Below are 11,715 nucleotides of genomic sequence, written 5' to 3' on the forward strand. Positions count from 1 at the left end.
AACAAGAGGGAATTCTGTAATCAAATATTTTGTGGGTGTGTTGAACAAGCAATCCAGCCATACTGTTGGAACTGATTCACTGGCCTGAGTCGGATTGCAAGACTGAAGATGTGGGCGACGCAGGGTTCAGAATGGGCAATGCTCTAAGGTTGCTTTAGCATCAATAAGTATCCTGCTGCCCTGGTTAATGGCAGTAAGTGAGCTGCACGTGGTGAGAGCACTAATGGATTCTGCCAAATCTGGGTTGGGTGGAAAGTGTGATCCTGAGTGTGCTTTGTCTTGGGTGCTTATTGGACTGTTAGGGTCTACACAGAACGTTTTGGTCAGGACGTTTTGTATTCAGGTCACGTTGGCGGTATGCTTTGGCTTTGATGAGGCTGGGAGATATGTCAGATCAGATCAGATCACTTCATTAGCCATATACAATTTCTTGCATTAGGAATTTGTCTTTTCGCATACCCCAGCTTGCTCTCCATGAGACACAGACAGGGAGAGAAACCTGGGGTCAGAGTGCAGGGTTAGCCATTGTACAGCTCCCCTGGAGCACTTGGGGTTAAGGGCCTTGCTCAGGGGCCCAGCGGAGTAGGATTCCTCTGCAGGCCACTGGATTTGAACCGGCAACCTTCCAGCCACAGGCGCAGATCCTGAGCCACCGAGCCACCACTCTGCCTTTCATCAGCGTGCGTTGGCTGCTGAGGAACAAGTAAATTTTAACTCCCTGCAGAAAAAGTAGAAAGAACAAACACATTAATTTGGCAGTTTGAACCTTATTCAGCTCTGAGTGAAAGTAAGTGAGTGGGTGAGAGTAAGGTGGCAGGAATATAAAGTAAAGGAGAACAAAGAACACAGAAGGTAAGAATGGGCACAGGTGCAGACTCTAATGGAAGGTGCACCAAAGAGTTGTACAGAGTTCCTAAACACCTCTGTGCGTCCTGGTGTTGTGGTCTGAGCCCCACGCAGTGGTACAGTAGCACTGGTGGCCCACTGGAATTGTGCTGAGTGTACATCACTTGAGATCCAGTGAGCAGCTCAACCCAGTGGACTAATAGGAAGGTATTTCACATTTTAGGAAGAAGACAGGCTGGGTGAGGTGAGCCAGCTCTCCCATGGATCACTGCAGATAATAAGTGGTCAGGGCTTTATAGGTTTAAGAAGGGTCAGATGTTGCTGAGGGGACAGGAGATCATTAGGAATGGTGAGTGCTTTCAGCTGGTATCATCCTTACAGACTGCGCCTGCAACTATTAGTGTCAGCAGGACTGTCCAAGGAGCTGTGACTAATATTGTTGGGGGTAAAGACACAGCACACATCCACCCCTGAATTCCAACTCGAGTATAGGATTCTGAGGATAGGATAGGTCTGGGCCTGTGAGTACTCCAGTCCATCAGTCAGACCAGGAGAGTAGAGATGAGCAATGCACTGCTGAGGAGGGGAATGGTGAGTAGTGCTGACAGGTGGGGGTGTATTGGTCAGGGGCACAGGCCAACAACCCCAGGAGCACTGCGGGAGAAGCAACAGGCTGAGACTCAAAGGCCAGTGTAGGAAGATAATGGTGAGTGTCAGTGACTGCAATGGTTGTGGTCATCAGTCCCCTTAATGACAAAGACCTCAACGAGTACTGCTGAGTTTTGCTTTGGACTTTTCGGAATTGGAAAGGACATCGGCCTGCGCCGGTCCAGAGGGCATGTTTTGGTTTCAGGTGCAGGTTCTGATGGAAAGTCTTTCTGGGAGTAAGGAGTCTGGTTTCTGCATCAGGACTGAGAGGTTATGAAGTTGGTAAAAAAAACAAACATTTAAGATAAGATCACTCTATTGGCCATATACAATTTCTTGCATTAGGAATTTGTCTTTTCGCATTCCCCAGCTTGCTCTCCATGAGACACACGGACAGGGAGAGAGAAGCCTGGGGTCAAAGCGCAGGGTCAGCGATTTATATGGCGCCCATGGAGCAGATTGGGTTAAGGGCCTTGCTCAGAGTCCAACGGAGTAGGATTCCTCTGTCGGCCGCAGGATTTGAATCGGCAACCTTCCAGCCACAGGGGCAGATCCTTATCGACAGTGCCACCGCTCTGCCCCCACTTAAACACATTTAAAGTGTTTGTGTGTATACTGTTTATATGATACATCTCAACATCTGTTACTACCATGTAAATGCGTTCTATTTGCCTATAAGGGGAAAAAAAGGAAATTTTGCTCTTTGTGGATTACACTACCTTTTTCCTAAAATGTTTACAGGACTTGTACATGAAAATAATATTATGTACATAGGAAAGCTGCTTTCTATCTTTAATGGGTTCTGTAAGCTGCTTAGAAGAGTAGGGTAGCCAGAATTGGCTGCAGTTCTGATGAGGGCAGTCTAACCGGTCCATAGCACCAAAAACACAAGCCGGTTGGTTTTCTGGTAAACAGCTCGCTTTGTTACACCTGTTCTGGTGAGGTGCTGCACCATGCTGTCAGTGCACAGAGCTTAGGACAGGGCTTGGCATGCAGCACCCTTGTGGTGGAGGGGAATATGAGTAGAGGGACTCCTGGTGGTCTGGTTGAGCAAGAGTGAATGAGGGGCTCTCCTATGCAAGGGAAGGGCACTCACATACAATACATAAGGCTCCCACATTTGAGAAGTCTGGAGTAACTTTGATTTTTTTTCCCCCCAAAAAAGGGAGGAACGGACTGTACTCACAAGTACTCATTCATCACGTTGCCCTCTCTCCAGCACCAGACTTCCTGTCAGTCAACTCACTCACAACTTCTTCTTCCATTTCATTTTGTCCCCTTGCCCCAGAATTGTATGGGTGTTTCAGATTCAGTCAGTAATGTGCTCCACGTCCTGAAGCATATGTATCAAATGTATTTCTCTATACAGTAATAATCAAGGTCCATGTCTATAGAATAAAACAGATCACTGAATTCTGTTCTTAAGTAAGCAAACATGTCCAGACTGACAGTAAGACAGTCTACTGACAATAAATCCCCCCAAGATGGCACACAGGACAGCTACTTGTATTTGGGTTCTCGTCACCTCTTGCACACACAGGGCAAGGGCAGAAGTACTCCAAGGACCGAATGACGTTTGCCCTCCGGGGTAACACACACTAACAGGGCGACGGACCAGCATAGGGGCTAATGAGTGATGCTATCTCACTCATAGCTTGCAGTAAAAGTCCTCACAAAAGCGATTAGTCCCGGAGCCCCAGGTCCAGTGGATTTGATGTTTTCTAGCAGCGAGCTCGTAGACGATTTTACTAGAATAATGACGTGCGTTTGTGTACGTTTTGGCCCAACACACAGAAACAAGGTTTGAGTCCGTCAACGATCTCACATGTTATTTTTATTTTTATTTATATTACATATGTAAAATATAAACAGGAAGAAACGCAGCTGTGTGATATGTAGAATTAGGTCAAAGATTACCTTTTAATGTACTTTGTAGTCAATCATTCTTAGTCAAATCATTATTTTAATGAAATAATACGAGTACAACTAGTCAAATTCTTAGAATAAAAACACTTTACTGGAACATATGATACAATATTTAATACATAGTAGCTTTTGTATTTAAATTATATTTTATAAATACAGTATCTGTATTATTATTAGTATTATAAAACATTAATACAAACAGGTACTGTATTTATTAAATATAGTAGTTTGAAATATTGTTTGTAAATACAATGGCAATTCCAGCTTTGAACTGGAAAAGGCGTAGTGATTAAAGTTACGTTTTTTAGTTATGAACTGAGAACTGAAAAACTGGATTTTCAGCCTAATCTACTTGTAAACACTAACATCCACGTATCAAAGAAGCAGACTAAATTTTGCCAACATGCAAGTGAAGAAAACAGTTTCGTAATAACGAAGAAGTGTAGTTACCCCTTTAAACTAAGAGAGGGCGGTAAAGTATTAAAATGCGGTCTTTGCATTAAACCCCCTCAACACCACACACCTTGCTTAAGAGTCAGGTAGACGTTTTTCTGATAGCTGGTCGCATACCGGTATTTCCTGATCGACTGATACTCGCTCCCAAGTTCCTGTCGAAGACTTAACTGAACACTGAGGTAGAGTTCAGAAAGTCACAAGAAAGAGGTGGTGTTGTGAATGACTCTTCACCAGGTAACAAGACCTGCATGTTTCTGTTTCTTGTTTAATTCTATTAAACTCGGAAGAAGATAAGCTGATAAACCACGCGACATATTTTTATATCATTGCTACAGCACTGAAAGCGTGCCGTAGGCAAAGAGGAATCGTTCATTGAAGCTGTTTGAGATGAAATGAGGTGCAAGCATGGTAGTCTTCTGTTTATCGTGATGCTGGCGAGTTTGCTATCTTTCTCCTGGTACACCAACAACATCAGGGGAACCGGTAAGGAGTTTTAATATTATACTCTTATCATTTATCGTCGTTTAAAAGATTAAAGAAGATATTTTGTTGTTAAGTACCCTGCAACGACTTTAGATGGGGCTGAATAAAATACGAAACGAGCTAAAACAGGAAATGAGGAAATTATATTGTTCACATTTAACTATGTTTTTGACATAATAGCAGTTCTGTTCCATTGGTATGTTTGTCTTTATTGTATTGTTAAAAACACAGTTCCCCGTCAGAAGTCAGAAGATACACACTTCTACAATAAGACAGTCTGTTTCTATTCGGCAAAGTTTTGCAGAAAAAAGGGGGGATTTAGGTCCCCCGAACGTCTTGTCTGTGTAGTCTGACAGGTAAAAGTGTTCCCGATGAACTTTCACTGTCGGTAGTTTCGTTTAAGAAGAGAGCTGCAGGAAAACGCAACTGCAAATTTAACTTCTCTCCCCTGTACATTAATTTGGACTATTGGGGTGTTAGTTTTCCGAGGGTTTTGCCCCAGTAATTAAAATCGGCTCCAAAATATTACTCCGGTTAAACCAACTCGTGCTTAAGCCTCTGACCCTGCTGAACCGAGGCGAACCTGTGTCGCAGGTGCTACCTAGTTTGCAATGACACCAAAGCGAAACCTACAGCGTCGAACAACCACGGCGAGTGAAGGGTATTTCTTGATTTCAGTCCAAGGCCAGCAAATGAATTTTCATCAGGAATACCTTTCCCTGCAAGACTATAGTAAAAACAGGTTCGAGGACTTAACTGAACATGCTGTTGCAAACGTAATGTGCATTTTTTATTGGTATTAAGACGTAACCGCGTGTAATATCGGATTATGCTGATAGAGATATTTGAAAGAATAGTGTATACTACAGGAGAGAAGAACAATAAAATAGAGAATAGAAGAGAAGAGAATTTCAAGTAATGCTGGTCCCGTTTCGTTAAGCCTACACTCAAGTTTAGTGCTTTCTGTTCTGTTTAATTTGCATACAAATTGACAAGTGCCGGTTAACCCTTAAGTTCTGGTTAACCTTTGATTCCTTTTTAAATACTGAAAGGCACCAAAATGTTGGAAAAATGATTCCAGTTAAAACGATCATTTTTATGGACTTAATATCAAATAGTTTGTGGTTTTCCCACTACTTACGAACTATTTTCAATGTACTTTTTAGAAATCCATTCTTATTACGTTGCATTTATTTCGTGGTATAGACCCTTTGGAGCCATGAGTTAACATGAAATTAGATGTATTTTTAATCGAGTGGGAAGTCTGTTTTTGGTTTAGTACGGAGATGTGTCTGAATTCAGACGGGGTTAGGTGTACAATGACTTTTCCAACGTTAAATATGGTATTTGATCTGTATATTGAACGTTAATAATTCTGTTAAAAGGTCACTAAAGTTTTATTGACCTAACAACCCCTTTTGACAGGGAGCCGGTCAGTATGCTCTCTTGTGAATTATAACTTAAAGTCATGACTTGCATAACTTGTGTACTGTATGTCTAAGTACTTGATAACTGTACAGACTACGAGTCTCTTAGCACTTTTCCTAAATGTCTTTCAAGAAATGAATGAAGAATTATTTTCAATGTACATTTAACTTAGATAATTTTGACATGTGTTTTCAGCGTTAACATTTAAAGTTATATTTAGGACCCTTTTTCTTATTATATAATTTAATAACGTTTGCCCTGTCAAGACCTAACTCACTTAGCTTTCATTAAAATAATGTGAATATCCTAATTATACTGTATATTCTGATATTGTGCTTATCTTTTTAATTCTTTATCTGCATTGGGTGAAGAAATATTTGTAATTTGTTTAACCTGCATGCAACACGCTGCATGTTTCTCTATGTCATCTGCTTGGTGTTTTTTCAATCCTGCATGTTGCTTTGTCTTTGCTTTTTAGATTTCCTTTTCTGCTACAGTTTGCTGATTTTATTTTAATAGCACAGGAAAACATGACTACTGTTCTAAGTATACCAGATTATAAATAATTAATGTAAATTAGGAATTAATCCTAGTACAGATCCCTGTGGTACACCACTCATTACACCACCCTCTTGAGTTTTCATCCCTTATCTGTACTCTCTGCTTTCTATCCATTAATCAGTTCTTAATCTAAACACATGGAATAACATTGAATGCCTACTGCTTGCAATTTAAGAAGTGAAGAAGCCTTCTGAAAATATCAATATACCTGATATACTCAATATGTCATGTAGTCTGCATTCATTAGTGCAGTTGCTTGTAGAAAGAACACAGACACCTGCCTTTTCTAAATCTACAGTATTTTGCCAAAACCCTTGAATTCTTTTGCAACACAGATTATTCTTTAGGTCCTTATTACTCTTTCTATAGCCTTAAATGTGACAGAATTAAGACATATCGGTGTGTTCTTTGTTCACATGATTTAATTTCTGTCACCCCTTTTATGGATGGGGCCTGCATTAGCAATATTTCAGTCAGTTGATATTGTCTCAACAAACGAGTGAAGGGTTTTGCTAATGGCTTTCTTAACGTCTCAATTACAACTGGTAAGTACAATTGGTAGAATGCCATCGAGCCCTGGAGACTTGTTTAACCTCACAAGTGTTTCTAGTACCTGTAAAAGTTTGCTGATCCTATTTAAAAGAAACTCTTTTCTCTGCCCGAAGCACATTGTCAGTGTCCGCCTAATAACTCTGCCATTCTCCTGCCACATCAGCGTTTCCCATTATTAGCTCCAAGATGCTTCATCTTTTGCTGTTGTAGTTCTGACGGAGCTTTTTACAATTTTTTTCCAACCACGATAGCAGTATTCATTGTTAATGTCTCACTTGATTCATCTGATGTCCTTTTCTGCCTGTACAGGTTGGGCCTTAGGAGGTATTTGGTGTTGTGGTTTGACTCCATGTCTAACCACATGCACTCCACAGAGTAATGGTTGGACGTAGTGTCAAGCATCATGATTCTGAGCACGATCAATATGGAAGAGGTTAATAATAATGTTGTAATAATGCTATTAGATACTGATAATGAGATTTGCCATCTGACTGTGCTCAGACATTGTTTTGATTGATGAAAGTGTTTAGTGTTACTGTGTATGTTATTGTATTATTGGATTACAGCAAGATTACGCTCTATTTTGTTTATATGCAATATTTTTAATAAGTCGCATTGTGTGTTACCACAATCTATCTCATTCTTTCAACATATGGTACACGATGAAAATCATGTTTGTTAAAAGTTTAGTTCTGATTACTCGTGTGATTGAATCTAAGGGTCATATCACAAAATTAACTGAAAACCTCTGATTTAATTCTTAATAATAATAATAATAATAAACTTTATTTTATATAGCGCCTTTAAAGGTGGCTTCTCAAAGCGCTTTACAGGATGACAATAACAATAAATAAGAAGACTACAACAATAAATAAGAAAATTTCACAAGACAGGACACAATTATAATTACAACAATACAACAATAACAATAGAGGAGACCGTGAAAGATGGTATTAAGAAGAGCAGAGGGGTGAAGAATGGAACCAGTTAAGTAAAGGCTTTTCTGAAAAGGAGGGTTTTGAGTCTGGATTTGAAGGAGTTTAGAGAAGGTGACTCTCTAATATCCTTGGGCAAGGAGTTCCAGAGCTTGGGGGCATAGCAGGAGAAGGCCCTGTCGCCCATACAATGTAGACGGGCTTGTGGGACAGTAAGGAGGGCAGAATTTGAAGAGCGGAGGTTGCGAGGTGGGGAGTAGGGCGATAAAAGTTCGGACAGGTATTGAGGTGCCAAGCCATGTAAAGCCTTGTAGGTGAGCATGAGGATTTTAAAGTCTACGCGGAATTTGACCGGAAGCCAGTGCAAGGACTCCAGGATAGGAGTAATGTGAACACTTGCACTAGATCTGGTCAGGATTCTGGCTGCTGAGTTTTGGACATACTGCAGCTTGTTCAGAGTAGATTTAGATACCCCAGGGAGCAGAGCATTGCAGTATGAGAAGATTTAACAGAGACTCGTTAAATCTTCTCATGGTCATCTTTAAGCATTTACCTAATGCCTATGAAATGGTGGCCCTTAGATTTAGTTTTTTAGATTGTTTATATGACACCCAAAAATACTTTTATTCTCTAGTGCAGATTATAATCATTAATGTCTAGGTTATGCCACGTGCATCCACATAAGTAGTATACAATAACATCATTAAATCGTAAACTAAAAATCACATTGTGTTAGCATAGGCTTTCAGAAAATGAAAACAAAGCAAAGGGATTCAGGTCAATTTAGGTGAAGTGTCATCCAAGGATGACCTAAAAATACTTTCTAAGGTGTTGAGCTGTACATCATGGCTCAATTTTTATATAAATGAAGATTCAAAATTTAAGAAATGAATTGGACTTTTTGCTCTCTTTCTAATAGATTTCCATGTTTCCCTCTTTCTCTCCGATTTCCCTTGTGAACTCTTCAGTCCTGCTATGGTATAGATGATTTGCTGAACGTTTTTTTCCGATAGCTTAATTTGTGTACTGGCACCACAATTACAATTTTCTCAAGTCATTTCTGTACTGCTTTATCAGTTTTTAAGTGCTTTGGCCATGAAACAGTCATAGGGGTCAATTTTGTCTTGCTCATCATTTTTAGACAGAGACCCGTTACATTGAAGGAGCTTAATTGTATATCCCAGTTCATACCCAAGTCTGAGCCATACGCGTCAGACTGGTTTTTATGTGGTAGCTAACTTAAAAAAGGAATAATGAAAGCCCTTTTGGCTGGAAAGCCTTTTTCAAATGTAATTTATGAAATGTATACAGAGGGCAAAGCATGCACATTTTGAACCTTGCCACCTTTTTAATTGCATTGCAAAACAAAAGCAATCATGTTTGACAAAGATAAATTAGCATTAGCCATATTCATAATGGTTATAGAAAACGCCTGGAATAATTTCACCCAGTGAAATATTCAGCTTAACTGTTGGGAGTTTTTGCTTTATCCCTTTTACTTGATTTGGCCAGCGTATTATAAATTTATATTGCAATACAGAACTTCTAAATTTTAGGCAAAACCTTTTACTTTTTTGCCTACTGTATTGCTTTGCTTCAAATGCAGTTATTTTACGGGAGTATAACAGTAGTAGGGGCTATGCCATTTTCCTGCCAGGATTTATCTCTTTTTTGTTTTCTCAAACTACATACAGTATAATGTAGCCTTTCTGGGAAAGGTAAACTTTATCTGCTGTATTTCTGTAGTAAATGCTGATGATCTCTTTTACTGGTTACCAGGGTTACATAAAGATCAATTAATTGTTCCTGAGAACTAGAGTGTAGCGTGAAATTCCATTCTGGAGGGTTGGACATTTTTTTTTAGGAGTTGTCATGGAAATCAACTGATGGAGACTACTTACACAGGAAGAGTAAGGCTTGGTTAGTCTGCAAGTGACATATTATTAAAGAAGCATTGCAAGAAGAGTTTCTCAGAGTGCACTTTGTAGTGGCCACAAATATTGAAACAATTGTTCTCAATATTTTCTAGAGAGATTCACATCATTACTAAATTAATGAAAACTAATTGAAAAATTAATTCCTTTTTGGACACCATTATTATTAATTAACTGTTATAATCCTATTTACATACTTTTAATTTGGGTTAACTTTGATAGCAAAGGTGATGACTTCATTAAAGTCTCTAGTCTGATCCTATCAAAAACTTTAGATACATTTAGGAGTTAAATGAGATTGTTAGTAATGTTTATGGTGAGTCTTAGCAACATTGGCAGTGGGGCACGTTTCATTTTGGCTGTGTTGTGTTGGGGACAAATTAAAAATACTTGAGATTTGGTTGCCTTGCATTTTTGTCTATAATTCGAAAGTTTACATTAATCTGCTGTATATGAAGGAGAGCATTATCAGCCATCAAAAGAAAGTCGGGACCTGTGGACCTTGTTTCTCAGTTGAGTAGCACTAAAGTACAGCACTATAGGACTAAGGTCCTATCTGTAACCCAAGAAGGTTACGTTTTATTGCAGATGTAAGATTAGAGTCTGATATAAGTTTTCAGTGGGTACGTTCTCAGTTGCTTCCTGGAATTGTTCACTGGTGTAAGAAAGGGAATCATATACTGTAGTTAGAGAAGAGTCTGTGCCTCCATAGGTCTCTAAAGACAAGCTGAAATTACACTAAAAGCATTTTGATGCTGCCGACATAATCTAACACATCACAGCTGGTACAGCAAAAATATAAAAACACTGGTATAAAAGTAAAAGTTATAACTTTATGTTTTGTATTTAATATACAGTATACACAAAACACAATATAATTTTGATGCTGCGACATCCATTTTTCTTTTTGACTTCCACCTTTTGAATTCAAATGTCAAAATGAATTTTCTACATTTTAGTGATTTGCAGTCTGTCTTCAGTGTTTTACAATTTCCAATTCCTTGACTGATATGATGTTACATTTTAAAGGAATAGCAAGAGCAATGTATTCAGTACATATAGCATAAATATACTGGAATACTTCACACAATGTTACTGCTTGTGTTGAGACTATTGTGTTGAAGCTAAAAACATTGCCTTAATACAGTTTATATTGCTCTACACTGTATAATCACTGTATACACTGTAGACTGCTATAACCTGTGATTCTATTTAATTTATAGAGATTTTATTAATGAATAACAAATAGAACATTGATGTTACTGTTTTATTAACTTATCAACTGCTACAATGAGTGGGGGAAAAAGTCAATATAATAAAAGAAGTGTCCTTTGGCAATATTTCATTAGTGTTTTGTTGGTTTTAACTTGCAAAAGACACCCACATGAGACAAACAGACTAAGCTCTCTTCACCTAAACTGACTATAATGTATATGATATTTTCTCTAAGATTTTCACAAAAATATAATCTTGTTTCTCAAACTAAATACTGTATCTTTCCAAGTGGAAGACAAAAAAACTACCAAGACTGCCAAGTTCACATTGTATCTAATTCAGTTTAGCTTGGTAAATGAGTAAGTGTCTTATCAGTGATTATCTTATGATATTAAGTTACGCTGTTGTTAGTGCTGAGTGGTTCACTAAGACTTTAATATGTGATCTAGTTCTGTTCATGAATCTTTGAATTGATTGAATCAAATGAATCAATTCAATAAAAAGAATCAGACAGTTGGGCTCTGCTTCATATCATCTAGACCCAAACGTATTCATTTTCTATAGTTTCTATGATGTGAAATATCCAGACCCAATAAATTGTTTTTGATTTAGAAATAAGAACGTACTATATAGTTCTGCTGTAAGGTTTAGTGTTCTATACTGGAATTACCCATTTTACTCGGGTAACCTCCTAACATTATCATTAGGAAGTAACAGTGGTAACCTCCTAA

General features: G+C 38.6%; 1 protein-coding gene across 3 annotated transcripts in view; it reads left to right on the plus strand.

Moving 5' to 3' along the window:
• The first annotated feature begins 3,925 nt into the window (after positions 1-3,925).
• The window catches only part of LOC148677994 (alpha-1,3-mannosyl-glycoprotein 4-beta-N-acetylglucosaminyltransferase B-like), a 37,899-nt gene continuing 30,109 nt past the window's right edge, over positions 3,926-11,715 (plus strand). The window contains exons 1-2 of one of the 3 annotated variants that reach the window (XM_088629701.1): positions 3,927-4,110; positions 4,212-4,359. In XM_088629701.1, coding sequence (XP_088485827.1) covers positions 4,269-4,359 — 91 coding nt within the window. In that variant the 5' untranslated portion in view covers positions 3,927-4,110; positions 4,212-4,268. Of the gene's footprint in view, positions 4,111-4,211; positions 4,360-6,776; positions 7,334-11,715 lie in introns of those variants that run through there. The other 2 variants (XM_088629719.1, XM_088629709.1) reach the window with 2 other exon arrangements.

The sequence above is a fragment of the Lepisosteus platostomus genome, chromosome 1 (assembly GCF_059453375.1).
Source record: "Lepisosteus platostomus isolate fLepPlt1 chromosome 1, fLepPlt1.hap1, whole genome shotgun sequence".
In the NCBI taxonomy this organism is placed as follows: domain Eukaryota; kingdom Metazoa; phylum Chordata; class Actinopteri; order Semionotiformes; family Lepisosteidae; genus Lepisosteus; species Lepisosteus platostomus.